This window comes from Delphinapterus leucas, chromosome 1 (assembly GCF_059928025.1).
Source record: "Delphinapterus leucas isolate spDelLeu-1000000601 "Yukka" chromosome 1, BTC_Dleu_Yukka2, whole genome shotgun sequence".
In the NCBI taxonomy this organism is placed as follows: Eukaryota; Metazoa; Chordata; class Mammalia; order Artiodactyla; family Monodontidae; genus Delphinapterus; species Delphinapterus leucas.
The window spans coordinates 74,704,763-74,725,593 of NC_143129.1; the positions used below are offsets into that span (position 1 = coordinate 74,704,763).

Below are 20,831 nucleotides of genomic sequence, written 5' to 3' on the forward strand. Positions count from 1 at the left end.
AAGATGTCAAGGTGCAGCTGAAGGTCCCCAGACAGTATCTTCCCGTGGTTGTGAGCTCTTCCTCTGTGAGGCCCACACGTCAGACACAGCTCTTCACAGACCTCACGCGCCCTCATACTGTGACATCTATGCTCACTCATGCTTGAAGGTCTGCACGTTTGCAAATTTGTCTCCTGAGACACAAACACAGGTGCTCACCCATGAATGTCTGTATCAACTGCAGCCTATGGAGAACACATGAAAACACACACTCACACACACACACACACTCACACACCAGTTCTATTTATAGCTCCCACCCTAGCTCAGGAGCCCTGGTGTCCAAGCTCCGGGTTTTCTCAGCTGCTAAACTCAGTGTGATACCATGTCCTTGCCTGACCCCCTAGGCCCAAAGAGCCCTACAGCTCCCCACAGGCACCTTCTTTCTTCAGCACCCTCCCGTTGCTCCCCAGGCCCTTTCCCTCCCTGCTCTCCTGCCAGCATTCCACAAAAGGAAAGCCGCCAGGGCGCAGGATGTAAAGGGATTGGGTCACTTTTCTCCATATGGAAAATTCATTTCCAAGCATTCAAAGCCCTGGCCCTGTCCCCCACCCCCCTTCCCTGGTAGTTGTTAATCTTCCCCTTGGCATACCCAGTGCTGCAGAATGCCACAGGCTGGGGTGGACTGAGGGGGGGTGCCTGCGGCTCTCACCAGCCTCTGGGAAAGTCCTCAAAGCACATGGCTTGCAGCCAGAGGACAATGCTGCCCGGGACATCCGGGGGCGCTGGACGGGGGGCTGGGGGCACATCACTCTTCCTCCACACCCTCCGCCCAGCCGTCCCTGGAGCTCAGGGCCCCTGGAGCTGGTGTCCGGAACTGCTTGGTGACTCTGCAGTGGATGGCCGCTGCCCCTCTCTCCAACCTCAGATTGGACCCCCATCCTCTCAGGCTGGGACTCCCAGAGGAATGGATACTTTCAGAGGGTGGCGAAGGCGGGGAGGATTAACAGTACCAAATGTCCCTTCAGCTGGGAGGCTGGGGGATGCGGTGAGAGAGGAGGAACGGTGGAGATGTGGCTGGAGGAGCAGGGACGGAGACGAGGGAGGGGGTGGAGGAGGGAGGGCCGGAGGGGATGCGAGTGGTGGGCTGCGGGGCTCGTGCTGGGGGTGCTGGTGGAAAGGACAGCGCTTGGGCGGCTGAGCTCTATGGGTCTGTGCCCTATGGGTCTGTGCCGTGGGGCTGTGCACACAGTCGTAGCCGGGACACTGTCAGTTCCAAGTTCAAACCAGCCCACTGCTCCTCCCTCCGTATCCCATCTCCACCTCATCCTTTCCCTCCAGCCTCCCTCACCGTCCAGAGAGCCCTACTGCTCCCCCCAGAGAGGCCCCTGCTCTTTGGGGATACTCACCCCACGGCCCATCTTGGGGCAGAGTGGCTGAGGGATCTAGATGGGGGAGGTCACCGGGAGGATCCCAAGCTCACACCACCAGCCTGGGGTGGCCAGAGACCCCAGCAGACAGACAGTGAGCACCAGGGTAGCTTTAAATAGGTCCCTCTCCCCCTCCCCCCCCTTCCCCTTCTCGGGAAAGAAACGTTTGTTGAAACAGGATCTCTGAGGACTCCTCCCCTCCCGCCCCTTAAGCAACAGGCCTGTGGAAGGTCCGTTTGTCCCTGCTGAGTGCCCCCCCTGGGCTCCCCTCACCCTCCAAGCCCTGGCCTGGGGCCACCACTGCTGAGAGCAGGGAGAGGCTGTGCCGGGCTGGGAACATGCCCCTTAGGGACAGGCCGAGTGGGAGCAGTCCCCTCAGCATCCCAGAGGCCAGATGCCATGAGATCTGACCCTTCTTCTTGTTTTCCTGTTGGGGAAACTGAGGCTCAGGGAGATTGAACTATTTGACCTGATAAAACAGAGTCAGAATCTGGGTCTCCTGAGTCTACATCCAATCTCCCAGAGAAAGAAGCAGAGACTGTTCCTTCCAACTGTAGAGGTGGTGGGGATACTGAAGCCAGGAAAAGGTAGTGTTGGAACCCCAGGCCAGCCCTTGTGTATGAAGGGGGCCCAGGTGAGAGTCAAAGGCAGCTCAAGGAGCAGCACGTAGTCTGCTTGGAGATGGAGGGCCGAGGGTCTCCCAAGCCCTCCAGATGTAGCCTTTCCAAAGTTTGAGAATCAAGACTCCTGGGGCCTGGGAGGTGGCTGGCGGAGGGACAGGCTGGGCACAGAGGAGACAGCCCAGCAGGCTTCCCAGATAATATCTCTGGGTTTCGTTCACCTTTGTTACAGGCAGGACATGCCACTCCCTTAGTTGAGAAGCTCTAGGCTGAAATTATGCCTGGGGTTTGTGGGTGCGTGGGGAGAAGCCCCAAAAGAGGCAAATTCAGAGCTTCTAAGAGATACATGGAGATCAATACCAAGTACCAGACCTGTGAACTAGAAAGGAGGGCTACAAGCTTCCTTCTTCTGGTGGGGAAGGGAAGGCAAGTCTGCAGCCGGCAGGATGGAGGGTAGGAGACAAGGGGCCGCTCTTCAGGGAAGCATGGGAGAAACTGAGGAAGTGCCTGGGGAGAGAGGTGGGCCCTCACCTCTGGCAGGAAGGGGGTCTGGAACCTGACACCATCCAGAAACAGTGGTAGAGGAGATGGCCAGGAAAGGACCCTCTGGTCTAGAGGTGGTGTTGCTGCTTGTTTGTTAAAAGAGCCAAAGAATCGGGACAAAGGGAGGAAGCAGGGAACCAGGAGGGGCAGAGAGTGAAGAAAAAATCCGGTGCCTGCTTTCTCCTGGGAGCAGTCAGCAGACAGGTTCTCCTGGTGGAGGGAAGCCAGCCCATAGGGGGCAGGTCTGAGCCCTAGCTGGGAAGCTTGAAAGGAAGTTAGGAGGAGAGGAGGGTGAGCTTGGGGCCCTTGGGCCAGAGGCCTGAGGTTTCTGCTGGCTGGGCTGGTCCCTCTCTGACCCCAGAGGGAACTCCCCACAGAGGGATTATCAACCTCTCCTCAGCAAGTCCACTCTCAGGGCACAAGGCTCTGAACTCCCCAAATAACTGGCCCCCTCCGGGCCTGCAGTTGGGATTTTCCATTACAGGGATCCGGTAGGTCACACCCTGCATCTGTCCTCCTTCTCCTCCTGCGTTGCAGCAGGAAGGGTGGGTGGAATGGGGTAGACACCTTCTCCACATGGGCCCCTCGACTGACCTTGAATTTGGACCTGGGGAGAACAGGTAGTGGGAGGAAACAGCGAGGAGAAAACAGATCCCAGTTCAAGCCCAGGTGTGTAGAGGGGAGAGCGAGAGAAGTAGCTGAAGATGTAACGAGAAGGCTGGTGGTTAGACGTCAGGAGAGACTGCCTGAAGAAGAGTGACCCACGTGTGTGGGGCTCCACACAGAGGGCAGCTTTGCCCTGGGGTAGGGGTGGATGAGAGATGACTTGGGATTTAGGAAGCACCTGTTCCTCGGTTCCTAAGTTGAAGTATCTGGTTTATCTTCTGTCTTGCCCTCTGCAGGACACAAGGTGAGGTAGAACATGGCCCTCCGGAACTTGAGGGTCTGTAGACTTCTGGCACTGGGCTCTCCTAGTTTTCACTCCCCACCCTCACCCCCCGGCACCTCCCACTACTGCCCAGTCTTTCCAAGGCCCTGGCTCTGGTCCCCCTAGCCAGGCCCAACACTGGAAGGGGCTGTGCCCTTCCTCTGCCCACACAGCCTAGTGGGCGGTCCCCGCCTCGCCCTGCATTTGGGCTAGTGTGCAGCTCCAAGGGCACTGGTGCATGCACATCTGGGGCTCGGACAAAGGAAAGGGTGGACAGGACACCTGGGGCCCATTCCTCACCCGTGTCGTGCATCCTTGACCACCCTCCCTGCCCGGGACATTGTGGAGGCTCTGGGAGTCTACCTCCTCCTCCACGGTGGACCTCAGGCTCCAGGACACCAGCCAGTGTAGACATTACCTGGTCCTTTGATCTGGGGGGCCTGGTCGGGCTCCTGCTTCCTTTGAACACAGCCGGTGGTGCCAGCTTGGATCAAAGCCCTTGGGGTAAGAAGAGCAAAGCAGAGAGTGAGAAAGACTTAAAAGTAGGAGGTGGAAAGGCCAGGGGGACTGGGCTGCGGGGTGGGTTTGAGAGAAAGTCATAGATCAGATAGGGGGTCCACAAAGGGCAGGGTGGCCGGTTGTGAATCAGGTGTTTGGTTGGTATGGGAGGATCTGGGAGGGAGGTGTGTGTGTGTGTGTGTGTGTATGTGTGTGTGAGAGAGAGAGAGAGACAGAGAGAGACAGAGAGAGACCGAGAGAGGGTCAGAGAGAGGCAGAGGAGGGCATATTCTGGCGTGTGTGTGTGCACACGCATGCACCTGTGTGCTCGTCATTGACTGAGGGGGGCGTGACTGTGTGGGGTCCTGTGTGTGGGGAAGAGACCGTGGGAAGGAACCAAGGTAACTCCAGAGGGGGATGTGTGGTCAGTGTAGTAAAAATCAGTTCTTTGTGTACCAGCGCATGTCAGTACCCCGGTGTGTGTGTGCGTGTGTGCGTGAGTGCGTGCGTGTGCACGTGCAGCCGGTGGGGAGGACGTGTGGAACCGGGTGGGTGTACGTGAGAGGCCATGGGAGAATGTGTATGTGCACAGGGAGGGGGTGGGGACGCCGCTCAGCTGCAGATGGGCTTTCAAGGTCTCCAAGAAACAGTTTTGTTTCCTAAGTGACTGGTCTCCTGGGGCCTCCAGCCCAGACTTGAAGGTTGTTTCAAGATCATGAAAGAGAGCGAGGGAGGGAGAATGGGAGGGCAGGAAGCACTGCCGCCCCTCTGGCCCTCTGCCTGCCCCTCACCCCACTTCTCTGCCCCAGTCCCCGATCGGGGCCCAGCTCCCCGGTCCTGCTCTGGTTCTTCCTCCTTTCCTGCTGCCAGCCCGCTCTGGGCGGCCTCGCTTCTCCCCCCTGTCATTCCCTCTGAATCCCTTTTCCCCTTCTTCTTCAGGGCCTGTGGTCTTGTCACCACTGCCAGGCCCCCAGGGCCTTCTGGGGGAGTGAGTGGAAAAGTGTCTCCTTCCATGAGGAGGCTGTCTTGAGGTGATATGGGGAGGCTGGGAAGGCCTGGAGTGGCCATGACACGTGTCCCAGAAAAGGTACCTCTTCCTCCCTCTTCCTCTCCAGCCCTCTCTCCTTGTACTTCCCGCAGGTTGCAGTGACCCTGTGGTGGGCAGAGTGGCTGTCCAGGTCCTGCTGCTGCCTCAGTTTCACCACTGGACCGCAAGGACCACGTTGGATTTTCTCTCTCACTTGCTCTCCCCCCTTTACATCTGCGCCTGTTTTCTTTCGGTCTTCCTTTTCAATCTACACAAAATGTGTTCTAAAAACCTGTCATCTTTAATTTTTCCTCCAGATTATTCTTATTATCTTTTTTATTGTTAAAACCACATTATAAAAAAAAAAAAAAACAAAAAAACCCCACATTATAAAGAGTTCAGGGGTGTGGGCCTAGAGAAATGGGAGGCTGGTGTTCTGTCGTACTTTGGTTTCCTGTGGCTGGTATGAAGGCTTATGTTTGTATGTCAATGGTAATTATCTGGTAGAGAAGAAGAAACTGATAATTCAGAAGAGACAGAGATAAATTCAGGAATTAAGTCCTTCGGAGTGAGGATACAATCCAAAGCACAAAAGGAAGTCCCAGGTTACGTGTCTGATTGTAACAAGGAAACAAAAATAACTAAGTGTCTCTCTTCCTTTTGATTCAATATAAAATTATGCTTCCTGATTGAATTTACTTTTTTCATTAAGTTTGTCATATTAAAGTAACTAAACAAGGAGACCATTAGATTGAGGTGGCAGCCTATGTAAGCAAACCAAAATCCAAACCCAGACATGTAAATGCCTCAAGATCATGAAATCAAAATGCTAAGGATAACCAATTCTAAGCTTTGAACTACGGTCATTAAATAATTTCCTTCCTCTTCTTCCACAGCGTCTTTATGTAAGTCTTTCTCCTAGCTTCTTTTAGCAAAACCCTCCTAACAACTTCCAATTTGGTGGATTGGAATGGATTTTTGCTCAAATAAACTCTTGAAATTAAAAAAAAAGAAAAGAATTCAGAAAATAGAGAAAAGAGCACCCTGAAGAATTTTCCTGCATCTCTCTGCCTCTGCTCCATGCCCACCTCATTTGGCCCTCTTTACCGCTCTCTGGCTTTGGTTAGCTCCATGCTTGTGTCCTAGCACAGTGCAAGTCCTGGGGAGGAAAAGGAAAGGACCTGGGTGTGGCCCAGGGGGAGCGTGTCAATCCTCCTCCTTGAGCACGATGGCCCAGAGCTGCTCCGTGCCTGCCTTCCCACTGTCCTACCTGCGGCCCACACCATGGTCCAATGCAAAAGGCACATGTCTGCAAGACAGGCCGGCGAGGTTGGTCTCAGTGGGAGAACTCATGTGGCCTTGGGCAGGAGGCATCCCCGCTCTGCCTTTGCTTCTTCATCTGAATAACGAGGAGTAGAGCTAGAAAATCTCTGAGGTCCTTTTGCAGCTCTGATGATCCCCAAATTCCAGGCTACTTCCTCCTCAGCTCATGGCTCAGCTCAGGTAAACGGGAAAATTTACCTGTGGTTCTATCACCAACCACCCGTTGGAGACCAGGGTTCAGAAGGAGATATAAGGGGGCAGGCACTCCTATTTTGTTTATTAGTGTGACCCCCAGAAATGGGTCTGATCCCTTCAACTCTTGGCATAGAAGCAAGGAAGGGCTCAGGGTTTGGGCAAAGTCTACCCTGGTTTCTTACAGAGAGCCTGTGTGAGAGGGGGAAGGGTCTGGCTGTCTTTTGGGGAGAAGGGCAGGGCTAGGAGTGAGGTTGGAGAAACTTGACATTTCTTGGCTGGCATTTGATCCACAAACAACAGATGAGTCTGTTTCCAGAGATTCTTCAGGCTGGGAAAAGTCTGTTAGGGGTAATGGGGAGGATGGGGTTAATGGGCCCCGCTGAGTGTGGGGGGCAGGGGTCACAGCTGGGCCCTCTAGGGTTCCTGTTTGCCTTTGATTCCATCTGGGCAGGGAGGGAGTGGCCCCCAGCCCCCTGAGGCAGGTTTGCTTTGGCCCGAGATCTGACCCAGCCACCGGCCCAGAGCTCCCCGCCTCCCTGCTCCCCCTATCAAGAGGCAGCCCGGTTCCCCCTTAGCCTCCTCCTTTCTACCTCCTTCTTCCCTAACCAGGCCCCCTCCACTTGGCCCAGAATACAGCTCTGCTTGTCTGCCTGTCCCCTTTGGCGTTCCAGACACCCGGCTGGGACAGGATGCCCTGCAAACATCTGGCACACAGGGCCGAAATCTTGCGCCACACAGCGAGCTCTCCTTGGGACCTTGTGGAGCTCGGCCTCCACTGTGCCTCGGTTTCTCTGCAAGTCCAGGATCCTTTCACTCTTGTGCTCCTGTCTGGATGTTCTCAGCCTTGTCCCTTGGGGAACCCAAGTGCCCCCACGGATAATTCAGTCAATGATGTGGGCTCACGGTCAGTCCACTGCATCCTTCAGACTTTCTCCCAGTATTTCTGGAGCACTTACTGTGTGCCAGGTTCTGTGCAAGGTACTGGAGAGACTGTTACAATCAAGGCAAATAAGGTTCCCACCCTCATGGTCCTGTTGTAAGAATCTCATGGCCTTTTAGTCACCAAATCCCTTTACCCCATCCCTTGATCTGGTCTTCCCAAGGGCAGCTCTGAGCTCTCGGGGATGCCTCATTTCCTCTAGCTCCCCTCACTTCTTTACTTTCATTTATGCTAAGTGAGATTGCGTGGGCCTGGGCTCTGCTTCCCACCTGGGCGATTCTCCCATCCCAAAGATGCAGGAGCAAAGGCTGGGCCATGGAGTACTAGACATCACCCTGGGCTGGACCAGAGGGAGAGCAGAAGCTTGCCAGATAGGACTCACTCCACCATGAACTAGACGTGTGAACCTGAATAAGTCCTTTACCTCCCATCAATAGAGTGAGGGGGTGTACTGGGTAGTACACAGCTCACCTCTAGCTGTATACTAATAACCCATGCCTGGGCCTCACCCCAGGGATCACGTTTTAGCTGGTCTGAGGTGGGACTCAGCCATCAGTAACTTTTAAAAGCTCCCAGATGATTCGATGTGCAAGCAGAGTTGGAACCAATCATGTCTAAGAGCTCTAGCTCATCAGAGCTAACAGTTAATGAGGCACCGTGCTAAGCACTTCGCATGAGTTACTTCATTTAATTCTCATAGCAACTCTTTGATAGATGGGGAAACTGAGACATGAAGATCCCAAGATGCTTACCCAAGTAAGGCAGCTGGGATTCAAACCCAAGCAGTTTGGTTCTAGAACCTGCACATATAACTTCTGGGTTATAAGGATGCAGAGAAGGAGCTGCTCTATCCCTAGGAGCACACGCGCAGAATCCTCCAGGCTGCAATGGCGAGAGAGAGGAATGCCCCAGAAGCTACAGGGAAGGAACAGTACAGCTGGCTGCTGGCTGCGCACTGTTGTGTTTAGAGGGTGATGGGAGCTCAGAGAAGGAAGAGATGGTTCTCAGCTGGAAGAATTAGGAGGCCTGCAGGGAGGAGGTGGCATTCTAGTTGGGTCTTGATGGATAGGTAGGATCCACCTCTGGCTCAGAGAACCAGAGAGAGCGTGTTCTGGGTAGAGGAAACACAATAGGCACAGGCACAGAAGCCTGAAGCACCCAGTGTGCAAAGAAACAAGGGAGCTGATACCGGGAATGGGTGTGGGAGCCGTTTCATGGGGGGGCCTTGAACTCCAGACTAAGTGCCATTCTAAACGCCAGTATTTCCTAAAAGGCTCTGATGATAATAATCACTTCGGGGGCTTATTGCAAATACAGGAGAGCAAGCCCATCTCTTAGAAATTCCGATCCACAAGGGCAGGGGTGGAGAGTGGGAATCTGTATTTTTACCGCCAAGCAACTTTGAAAAATATTGTTATAAGCAACATGGAGCCACTTCAGATTTTTGAGCAGGGGAGTGATGCTCTCGGAAGGTTCACTGATTGCAAGGGGTGTGTGTACATGGACCGAGGTGCTGGGTTGGAAGGGAGAGACAGGTAGGAGGTTATGGCAAAAATTTAGCCAAGAGGTAACAAGGGTCTGGAGCAAGAGAGTGGCCATGGCAATGAGGAGAAAGGGACTTTGGGAGGTAGAATTTCAGGATTTGTCCACTGATTGTACGTCAGGATGAGAGAGGAAGGCGCTGGAGATGGGGGAGGATACTGGTGCAGAGTGAACTAAGAGAAGGGTGTGGAAGAAAGGAGGTTGTGTGAGACAGAAGACGCACATTTGCCCCGGGGCATATTCAGTTTGAGGTGTTACTGGCAGGGTCTCCAGGTGAAGGCGCTCAGTGGGTGGTGAATTGGGGACTGGAACTTGGGAGAGAGGGCAGGCTGTGGAAGTCACCTGCACAGAGGTGGTCACTGAACCAGGAGCATCAACTATCTTGGACAGAACCTTGGGTAACACCCGGTGTAGAGAAGGAGGATCCAGAAGATGGAGAAGTAGACAAGCCAGAGAGATGGGGGAACTAGACCAAGTAGGAGGCCTGGAAACCGAAAGAGGAAAAAGTTATAAGGGGCAAGGAACTAACAGCTTCAGATGCTACAGGAAGCCAAGGGGAAATAAAAGCTGCTCACTTTGGGGGGAACTCAGAAGTTACTGGTGTGACTTTTGAGAAAACCATTTCCATAGAGGGTGGAGTTTGGAGATAAAATTGTGAAGGGATAAGGAGCGTATGGAAACTGAAGTAGGCGTGGAGATTACCCTCTTCCAAGAGGAATTCAGGAAGTGGAGGGAAAAAGACAGTGGGAAACAGAGAGCAGAGGGGGTGGGAACCAGGGGACAGACACGGCTCACTTAGAAGTATCTCCCCGCCTCTATTTGCTGCAGGTCCTGCTCTGCCACGTGCCCTAGCTTTGATCATAGCCAGGCACCGTGATGCCTATATTCTCATTTTATCTTCACAATAGTCCTCAAAAAACATAAGGTCAACACTACTAATTCTCACATTCCACACGCTGAAACCAAGGCTAGAGGAAGTCAGTGACAGGATGGAGGCAACACAGCGAGTAACCTATGTCGTCTGATTCTCGAATCTCAGCCACAAAGATTTTTTAAAAAAATAAATTTATTTATTTTTGGCTGCGTTAGGTCTTTGTTGCTGCACATGGGCTTTCTCTAGTTACAGTGAGCAGGGGCTACTCTTCGTTGCTGTGCGCGGTCTTCTCATTGCGGTGGCTTCTCTTGTCGTGGAGCATGGGCTTCAGTAGTTGTGGCACAAGGGCTCAGTAGTTGTGGTACACGGGCTTAGTTGCTCCGCCGCATGTGGGATCTTCCCGGACCAGGGCTCGAACCCGTGTCCCCTGCATTGGCAGGCGGATTCTTAACCACTGCGCCACCAGAGAAGTCCAGCCCCAAAGGTTTTTTTTTTTTGCGGTACGCGGGCCTCTCACCGTTGTGGCCTCTCCCGTTGCGGAGCACAGGCTCCGGACGCGCAGGCTCAGCGGCCACGGCTCACGGACCCAGCCGCTCCGCGGCATGTGGGATCTTCCCGGACCGGGGCACGAACCCGTGTCCCCTGCGTCGGCAGGCGGACTCTCAACCACTGCGCCACCAGGGAAGCCCCAGAGTTTTTGACTAAGATGAGAACACAGAAGTTTTACTTCATATGCCTGAACTCCTAAAGCTAACCGGCTTCATTCCCCAACGTGGGGGTCTGCTCTGTCTAGTCACCTGCCCCCAGGGACATCTAGTTCAGAAGCTGGCATCCTCAGCACCAGCGCTCGGTGCCTCAGTGCCCTCTGGAGCAGGCAGTCCTGCCCACCTGGATCCCCATCACCCTGTCCTGCCAGCTGGCTGGACCCGCACCCTTGCCGTTCCCCCAGACACTGGCTCTTCGGGATTGCCGTTTGTCCTATGCAGAAGCTGCACGGCAACGTGGTCAGGAACTACTGTGGAGTCAGAATGCCTGGATAAGAGACCCTAATCTACCACTCACTGGACAAAAGTTTAGCTTCTCTGAGCTTCAGTTTCCTTATCAGCTCTAATTCACAGGGTTATTTTGAGAATTCAAATGCTCGATGCATGTTCGCTACTATATTTTCTGCCCTTGCTCTTCCATGTCCTGGTCTTGGGACCGCAGTTTCTTCCTTAGCTGAGTCCAGTCTCCAGCACACTTCCTCCCCAGAGGACAGAGCTCGGCCCTTCCCAGGCTGCCCAGGAAGCCAGGCTGGGTTGTCTGCTGAGGGATGGAAGGTTAGGGCTCTGAAATAAGAGGAGAAGCTTTCTGTCAGCTGTGGATGGTCTGTTTGTCTGTGGAGTGTCAGACAAACTCCAGAGGGGGCAACAGTGCCCACCGTGGAGGCGATCTGGCCACGAGAGAAAGGACCCAGCTTCCCTCTCTCTCCGTCACTCATTTGCTCCCGCGCTTCCTCAATTGCTTGGCACTTATCTGTGGCACTTCTCCTCCTTGCCAGGCACTGCGCTAGGCATGGGGGCAGAGCAAAGAAGAGCCAACGGTGGGCTTGAGCGGCTCGCAGCCAGGATGGAGAGACAAATATAAAGCAGGCTTGGGGCAACAATGCAGAGTGGAAAACGCCATCAAAGGGCTGAGGACAGGTGCTGTGGGAGCAGGGGAGGGCACGTCAGCATCAGGACCCCAGGCCCGCTCCACCCCCCCGGGGCGAGCTCCTTCACCCTCACCATCCACTCTGTTTCTTTGTTTTTGTAGTCTTTATTTCTGGCTTTGTTTTCCCTTCTCTTTTCCAACAGAGAGCCTTTGGAAAAATTCCACCCTTGTTTCAGTTGGACTAGGGAAAAGGACATTTGTCTACTCTTTGGCCAGGAGAACCAAGGGGTGCCAGTTTCCTGGAGAGTCCAGGTGTGGACATTGGGGTGCCAAGGCTGTGGGGAGGGAGGCTTGGAGAGCACGCAGCACCGGGGCAGGGAATGGTGACAAGCAGGGACTGCATGCTCCCATACCCTCTTCCCAGAGCTTGCCTCATATCCCCCGTCCTCTGTTCTGATTGGAGGGGAGAGTTAAGGCCCCCGTCCATCTCAGGGAGCCCTGTGAACCCCGCTTTCAGTCCTTTTTCCCCACCCAGGGTGCTTGGAAGGGCTGGGACCCCAGAGGTAGAAGTGAGCCTTTGATATCGGCAGCTCTAGAGGGCTGTGTATGTGTGCGTGTGTGCACGTGTGTGAAATTCCTCTCGCCCATTTCTCCCCCCACCCCACCCTCCATACCACACACACACACACACACACACACACACACACACTCCTCTTATTGATTCCTCTCTTCCTGAGCCTCAGCACTGCATTCATTCATCGAACAAATATTTATTAAACACCCATTATGTGCCAGGAGCTGGAGATACACTCGTGGGAAAAGACTGTTATTTCAAGAGGTTGTATAGACACCAGGAGTGCGTGCGTGTGTGTGTGTGTGTGTGTGTGCGTGCGTGCACATGTGCGTATATGAGCAAGTGTGTGAGGGTGACGGTAGCAGGAGGGAGAAGAATGTTAGCAGCTTAAGTTCAGGAGACAAACGGCTTGCACCTGCATCCGGATGCTACCATGTGCTAGCCTGGCGGCCTTGGGTAGGGGATATACCCTCTCCAGGCCTCCTGCTCCCATCTGCAAATCAGGTGGCAACAGGACTCAGCCCTCGTAGTTGTTGTGAGGACCGGGCCGAGGGAGGGAGTGCGTGTGTGCAGGGTGCGCAGAGCAGTGCCTGGCGCACAGCAGGTGTTCAGGAAGCATTAGCAATCGCCGGTGCCTCCCCCTCACCTTGCTCAGAGCTGGGTGTGGGCAAACTTGGAACGACCTGTTCTCTAAACCTGTCTCCCGCTCACTGACTCAGAGGCAGTCACCAGGCGCTTACCACCTCCTGCCCCCGGAGTCTCATCTACAACACGCAGCCCACAGACCTCTGTCTAGCCATACCGCTGCCATCTTCTGCCCACTGCCCCACCCCAGCTGCTTGTGATGGGGAAGAAGTGACGTCACACAATGGGAGCTGCCTCAGCCCCATTGCCACTCTCCAGACATATAGGTCTGCACCGGCAGCTCCCTCTCAGCTGGCTGGGAATGGAGGAGAGAGATGCGGGAGCACCTGCGGTGGAGCCCAGGCACACAGCCTTATGGGACCGGGGACCAAAGGACTTGTGGGGGGGGAGGGGCTTCCAGCAGAGAGGGATCCATCCACAGCCTTCCAAAGTGGGCGGCCACTGGCACTAATCCTGGCTTTAGAAATGGCAGGGCTTCCTCCGGAGTCAGGGCTAGGCCAGCAATGGCGTTGTGGGTTCTCTGTTCTTCTTCTTCTTCTTCTTCGTCTTCTCCTCTTTTTGGCCACGCCATGTGGCATGCAGGATCTTAGTTTCCTGACCAGGGACCAAACCTGCACCCCCTGCAGTGGAAGCTCGGAGTCTTCAACACTGTACCGCCAGGGAAGTCCGTGGCTTCCCTGCTCCTGAAGAGATGTGCCGCCCCCTTGGCATAGGCTTTGAGAACTGGGGGAGGAGTGTGGGCTCAGCCAGGGCTAGAGGAGGGTTCAGGGAGTAGATACACACACACACACGATCCCCCATGAGGGTGCAGATGCCTGGCTAGGAAGGAAGGAGGGAGAGGGTCTGGTGTGAACGTGTGTGGGTGTGGGAGGTAGCTTTGTGGTTGTGTGGGTGGCTCTGGGTGTGCACGCTGCCTGTGTGTTTCTCTTTTGGTGCACCCAGGTCCCTGTGTCTGCATCTCTGTTTCAGTGTGTCTCTGCATGAGTTGGATGTCAGGGTAAAGGTAGGTTTTTTGCTCCATCTCTGTCTTGTCTCTTTACTTGAGCCTCTCAGCAAGCCAGCAGAGGGAATTTTCCCTTTTGGGAGGGTGGGAAAATATGGCTCATCGGGGCAGTATGGGTCAGGGCTTTCATAAACACACACAAATCACAGGACATTCTTGTGTGTGATCCTTAGCTCCCACTAAACTGGGATTTATACACATTTAAGAGAAAGAAAGCCGAGGACTGTGAGTGTGTTTGTGGCTCTTCTGTATGTCTACTGTCTGGTGGGTATGTGTGCTCGCTTCTTGGATGTGTTTGTCACTCTGTCCCCAAGGCACTGTCTGTATCCATAGAGGGGTGTGTGTCTGCACACACATGCTGGTCCACGTTTGCCTCTAAGAAGCCATTTAACAGAAGAAGCATTGGCTCCTCAGACAACCCGAGGTTCAAATCTGAGTTTGGACAGTAACTAATCCATTAACTTTGGACACGTTCCTAAACTCCCGTAAGCCACAGTTTCCCCACGGGGGTGATAATAGCACTCATCTCACGAGGTGCTGGGAGGATTAAATGAGATCATGTTATACACCTGGCACACGTGAGAATATGTCAACAGCCCCATCTGTGAATGTGCCTCTCTGAGAAAAATGTCTCCACGGTTGTGACTCGTAAAATGTGACATCTCAGCCAGATTATCCATTCCTTTAGGGCACAGCGTGGGTCTTATCTTTAAGGACTCAGGACACCTCAGTGCCTTGTATATATTTCATCTTAGGGGAAGTGAGTTAAATAAGCCGGGGAAACATAGGCCTGGTGTCTGATGTATGCCCACCCCTGGTGGTACAAGGAGGGCGAGTTGGCTGGTGATGGCATAGTGACAACAGCCCCCCATGATCACTACCGCCCGCTTCACTCACATCTCTGCAACCCCAGGCTCCCTCCCTTATGGCTCATGAGGCTGGCCCAAGACTCATGGAAAGGCCGCCTTCCTCCTTTCTCTGCTCACCCCACCTCAGGCATCAGCCTCGGTGCTGGGTAAGCCTGGGTGGAGTTTTTAGGGACCACATCGGGAGGGTTCAGGAGACCTCTCCACTCCCGACGATATATCCCTCCTCTGCAGCATGTGGGTGTGCTGTGTGTCTGTGCATCGCTCTGTTGGGGGTGTGACGTCTTTCTGTATGAAGCTTCTCCGTGTTATTGTAGGTACGTGCGTGTGCTACTGTGTGACGCGCCTCTGCCTGGGGTTTGCTCTCCTCCCCCAGTTTTCCCAGTTACATAAGCATCTGAGGGGCTACTCAGGCCTGGGCAATGGGCTCCCCCTGCTGGCAGCCTCTGGAACTCACAACCTGGGGAGGGCACGTGCGAGAGCGGGTCTCCCAGGGCCTCATTCCCACTGGAGAGGCCAGCTCAGCCCTCGACAGCTGCCTGTCCTCGGCTCCCTCCCAGCCCCAAGCCCTAGGGTGTTCTCTGGTCCTTGAGAGTCCCTCTCATGACACTCATTCTGGGGGTTGGTTATTACTTGCTTATGGTACAACCCTCTGGCACGACTGTATGTTCCCTGAAGGAAACATTTCTGCCTGTTTACCACTGCATCTCTAGTGCCCTGCATGAGGTGTGGCCCAATCGGTATTTTTGTGTGTGCGTGTGTGCTTCCACAGCACGTCCATTTTTTGGAAAAATTTTTATTGGAGTATAATTGATTTTAAATGGTGTGTTGGTTTCTGCTGTACAGCAACGTGAATCAGTTATACACATACATATATCTACTATTTTTAAGATTCTTTTCCCATATAGGTCATTACAGAGTATTGAGTAGCATTCCCTGTGCTATACAGTAGGTCCTCATTAGTCATCTATTTCCAGTCTGTATTTGTTCAATGAAAAGGTTATAGGGTGAAGAGGCTTGGGAAGAGAGACAGTGAGGTGAGGGAAGATTTAGAGTTTGGGGGACAGATAGGCCTGAGCTCATCATACCTTGGCCACTTAAAAGCTGTGTGGCCTTGGGCAAAATGCTTAACCCCTCTGAACCTCAAGTTTCTCATCTGTTAAATGACACCATCTGGCACAATATGCTGTAAAGACTGGAAGTAATGTCCAAAAAGGCCTTATTGTACACGCATGTGTGAAACTGAACAAAGGAAACCTAAATCAAAATGGAGTCAGGAAACCATGAAGGGAGGTCTCTCATGCACTCATTGCTCACCACAGCTTACAGATCCCAGCAGGAAGAAGGAAGTCTTCCTTTTGACCCAGCAAAAAGCTGCCGGCCACTTGCAGCCAATGAAAATTCCCTGCCACCGCCTGCCCTCTTCTCCTCCCATTTCTTCCTAAAACTTAGTAAAACTTGACCTTCCCTTTGTCTCCTTGGACTTGCCTGTGGTTCACCATAGTTTGCTTGTCCCGAATTGCAATTCCTGTGCTATTCACGGATAAACTTATTTTGGTTAGTTTAAGACCTTGTTTCATTTTTATTTTGTTTTATTTTTTAACATCTTTATTGGAGTATAATTGCTTTGCAATGGGGTGTTAGTTTCTGCTTTATAACAAAGTGAATCAGCTATATGTATACATATATCCCCATATCTCCTCCCTCTTGTATCTCTCTCCCACCCTCCCTATCCCACCCCTCTAGGTGGTCACAGAGCACTGAGCTGATCTCCCTGTGCTATGCGGCTGCTTCCCACTAGCTATCTATTTTACATTTGGTAGTGTCTATATGTCCATGCCACTCTCTCACTTTGTCCCAGCTTACCCTTCTCCCTTCCCATGTCCTCAAGTCCATTTTCTACGTCTGCATCTTTATTCCTGTCCTGCCCCTAGGTTCTTCATAACCTTTTTTTTTTTAGATTCCATATATATGTGTTAGCATACGGTATTTGTTTTTCTCTTTCTGACTTACTTCACTCTGTATGACAGACTCTAGGTCCACCTCACTACAAATAACTCAATTTCGTTTCTTTTTATGGCTGAGTAATATTCCATTGTATATATGTGCCACATCTTCTTTATCCATTCATCTGTCGATGGATACTTAGGTTGCTTTCATGTCCTGGTTATTGTAAATACTGTTTCATCTTTAATGGTGACATTTCATGACAACCATTAAGGGGTCTGAAGGAGATGAAGCCCCCTGGAACTGCATGCCCTCTGCTCCTGTGAGATGTCTTCTTAGCGGTTCACAAGCCTCCTCTCAGATTCGAGCTCCCTCTTTTTGGCTGAGCTCTCTGACTTTATTCAGGATCTGTTTTCCTGAAGGCATTGTCCTTTTGGTGAGTACTTGTTTGTTTTTCTGAACTTCTAAGTTAACATTATGGGATCCCACAAACACTCTCAGGATGGCCCTTCCTTTGGAACCCTGGCCCATTCTGTGTTTAAAAACTATGGTCCCTCCTCACTTGCATTTTTAATGAAATGGACTGACCTAACCAAAGATAATTTAGAACTTCAGTGGCCATTATGGCGAAGCTTCAATCTCCCCAAATTTGTTTCTCTCAGAACTAAACTTGAGGACCAAAACTCTAAAATACAACAAATTGAATGGGATACCTATTTCAGTTGACATCTTGAGGCTTTACAAAAAAACCTTTCTAAATTGACAGGGGTGAATAAACCATTACAAGAAGATTAAAACGCATTGAAAGACCGGCCTGTTGTTACTGTGAGAAGTCAGGACACTGAAAAAAAGGCTGCTATAAACTAAATGGTCCAGGAGTCTTCAGTCACCCAACCAATCTTTCCAATGTCCTTCCACATCCCAATGATGGGACTCCGAGGAATCACAGGGGCTTTCCCCAACCCTTCTCCAGGCTGGGAATGACTTTCCACTGGGGCTACTATTAAACAGCCCCTGCTTCAGAATACTAAAATGATTCATATAGTGGGGATCTCTGATAAACTTCAACAAGTCAAGAGAAAAAAAACCATTGCATCAAAAATGCTTAGTGCCCTTTGAACAAGACCGAACAGACTGGTGATGACAAAGTGAGAGAGCAGGTTGGCACCCTGTTGAAAGTGTTGCATATCGTGAATTTTAACACCAGTGTGCAGACTTTAAAGTTGCTTTTCTCCCAAGTAATGAATTCTCCACAGATGATAGCAGACCAAAATTATGCAGCATTGCGTGGAAGACGTTGATCCAGGGATGATGTTTATTCCTAAAATACAGCCCAGGAAAATCTGTCCTCACTGCTTCTAGGCACTTTACGTTGCCTGATGGACCATGCAAGCCTTGGCGAATGGATTTCATACGGCTTCCCCCACCTCACGGGCGTAAATACGTCTCGGCAACGATTTGCATGTTTTCTTTCTGGACTGAAGCTTCTCCATGTAGACAGGCTACTGACTCCTCCGTGGCTAAGAACCTATTGGAAAAGATCATTCCTACCTGAGGGAGCCGCCCCCAAACTTCATAGCGATAGGGGAACCCACTTTACTGGTCAAGTGTGACAAGAAGTCTGTGCCATATGGCCAGTTCTGCAACGTTTTCACCGCAGTTATCATCCCCAGTCTCCAGGACTAGTCGAATGTACCAATGGCATCATCAAAACCCAACAGGAAAAATCTGTAGAGACCCTTCAGATACCCTGGCCAAAAGCATTGCCATTGGTCCTTCTGAACCTTAGGGTCACTCCTTTCGGAACCCACAAACTATGCTTAACCATATATTAGAACAATCTTTCCATGGCATGCTCCCAGGACATGAAGACCTTAAGCACCATACCTTACAACCTGGAGAGTTGTCTATTGGAAAAGACATCACTCTCTTCAACCCCACTGGAAAGGTCACTATCAGGTACTGTTAACCAACCCTTGTGCCACGAAACTCCAAGGAATAGGCTCTTGGATCCATATATCACATCTAAAGAAAGCACCAAACCCTGACTGGACCTACATCCCAACTGGTGACCTAAAAGTAAAGATGTGCAAGAATTGAAGCATACAGTAGCTTAAGGAAACAGCTTTCCCATGATGACCGGCCTGTATATCTTTTCCTTACTCTTCTTGCCTTATCTTCTCCCTCTCTTTCTTGGAAAGACAATGCTCTTACCCATATTTCCTAATCCATTGCCAAAGGGGGAAACCTTCTGACTGTTGAATATGTTACCAGAAACCTCGATATGTCCATGACAGTGGTGACCCTCTGGTATTAAGTCTGATTGATGTAACGAAATAGCCCCTCTCTTTGCAGCCTTTAGGGACAAAATCCACAGAACAGAATGTTTTCTTCTTAAATATTCCCCAAACGTCATTGACTCTTGGCTCTAAAGGACCAACTGGTAAATTCCAGTTAGTGGCACTGTTAATAAGTCTTATGTGCACCACCTGGCTTTAGCCCTGTCTGTGGCAAATGAAACTCTCAATGAGCCTATGAATGTTTGGACAGCTGGTAAATGGGAGGCCAGTGTTTGCTGGGATATTTAACCATCCCTGTTAATATCTATAATAAATCTGAAGCTTCCCACTGATCTTCCCCATTATATCTTCGTAAGCATCTTAAATGGGAACTACCTGGGGCATACATGACTCCGGGCTTGCCTCCATAGCGAGAGGCTTTCCCCCTCGGGTCAAAGTTCCAATGAGAATATGAACATAAATCTCTCCCTAACATTAGAAGAGCTAGCTGATTCTGCAGGCTGACAATGATCACTTGATTCCTTGGCTAAAGTAGTTGTAGACAAGCAATAGCCTTGATTTTGAACCAGGTGGCATTAGCATATACCACCTGTTGCATATGGGTAAACGCCTCTGGAGAAGTAGGAACTCAATTATACGAGAACAGGGAACAAGTGCACTTGCTAGTTGACTACTTTAGGATCATGACTTAAAGCCATCATACAAACAAAGTCATATTACTTTTAATTTGCTTTGTATAATCTTAAATTTTTGCACCTTTGCCTGCCCAACCTCTGCAGAAACTATGCACCAAACAGAATGTTGACTCAACACGATGCTTTCAAGGAAAGATTTTGATCAAAAGGGGAAAATGTGAAAAGGAACAAAGGAAACCTAAATCAAAATGGAGTCAGGAAGCCATGAAGAGAGGGCTGTCACACACAAATCACTCCCTGCCGCTTACAGATCACAGCAGGAAGAAGGGTTTCCTTCTGACTCAGCAGCAAGAAGCTGCTCACCAGTTGCAGCTAACAAAAAAGAAAACTGCCACAGCCCTATCCAGTTTCCTCCTAGAACCTAACGAAAGCTGACCTTCCCTTTGTCTCCTCTGACATGCCTATGGTTCACCATAGTTTGTTTCTCTCAAATTGTAATTCCTCTGCTATTCCTGAATAAACTCATTTTGGCTAGCTTAAGACCTCGTTGTTTTTAAGATCAACACGTCGCATAAACTGCATCTATGATGGCGATGATGATGATGATGTTTGGCAACATCTCTCATCTCTCAAGCATCAGGAAGGCATCATGTTCACTCCTCTCCCCAATAAAGGGAGAGTGGCTTTCCTCCGAAAGCTTCCCTATACATTTCAGTTTTCACACAGCTCAATCTGGCCTGTGGATGAATTTAGATGGAATGAATCTGGAGATATCAGGCTGTGGATATGACAAAGTAGGAGGAAAAAGGCACCCTGCTGCCCTGTTCCTGGGCCAGAACTGGAAGTATTGAGAGGGGAGGGTTGGACCTCTGATTCCCTCAACTGTCCCCAGCATTCTGTCTCAGAATTTCTCCAGTCTCTCCAGGGTTCCTGAATGTGGCTTCAACTGAGCACCTCCTCTGATCTAGCCACTGTGCCGGTCTCTGGGAAGACAAAGTCAAGGAATGTCTGGTCTGGCCTGTGTCACTTCCCCTCTCTGGGCCTCCATTCTCTCCTCTGTAAAAGGGAGTGAGGAGTGAGTGGGAGGGTTGGGGGAATGAGTGGGGACTGACGGAAGTTTGAGGATGGAGGTGCTAGATGAGCTCTGGGGTCACCTCCTACGGATGGCCACTCTGACAGGCTTAGCCTTGCAGACCTGGCTGTCCCTTTTCCTGGTTCTAGCTCCACCCTTCCAGCTCCTCCCCACTCCCCACATTCTCCATAGTTGAGAAAGAAACAGAGTGCCTAGGAAAGATGCCTTTTCCTGTCTCCAACCTCCAGGGCACACCCC

General features: G+C 51.5%; 1 protein-coding gene across 1 annotated transcript in view; it reads right to left on the reverse strand.

Annotated features, from left to right (window-relative positions):
• Positions 1–18,143, reverse strand: part of LOC111166986 (sodium/potassium-transporting ATPase subunit alpha-2) — a 43,167-nt gene extending 25,024 nt beyond the window's left edge. The window contains exon 1 of the mRNA XM_089906423.1: positions 18,118–18,143. Within this exon, the coding sequence (XP_089762549.1) occupies positions 18,118–18,143 (26 nt within the window). The remainder of the gene's footprint in view (positions 1–18,117) is intronic.
• Between the last annotated feature and the right edge of the window lie 2,688 nt (positions 18,144–20,831).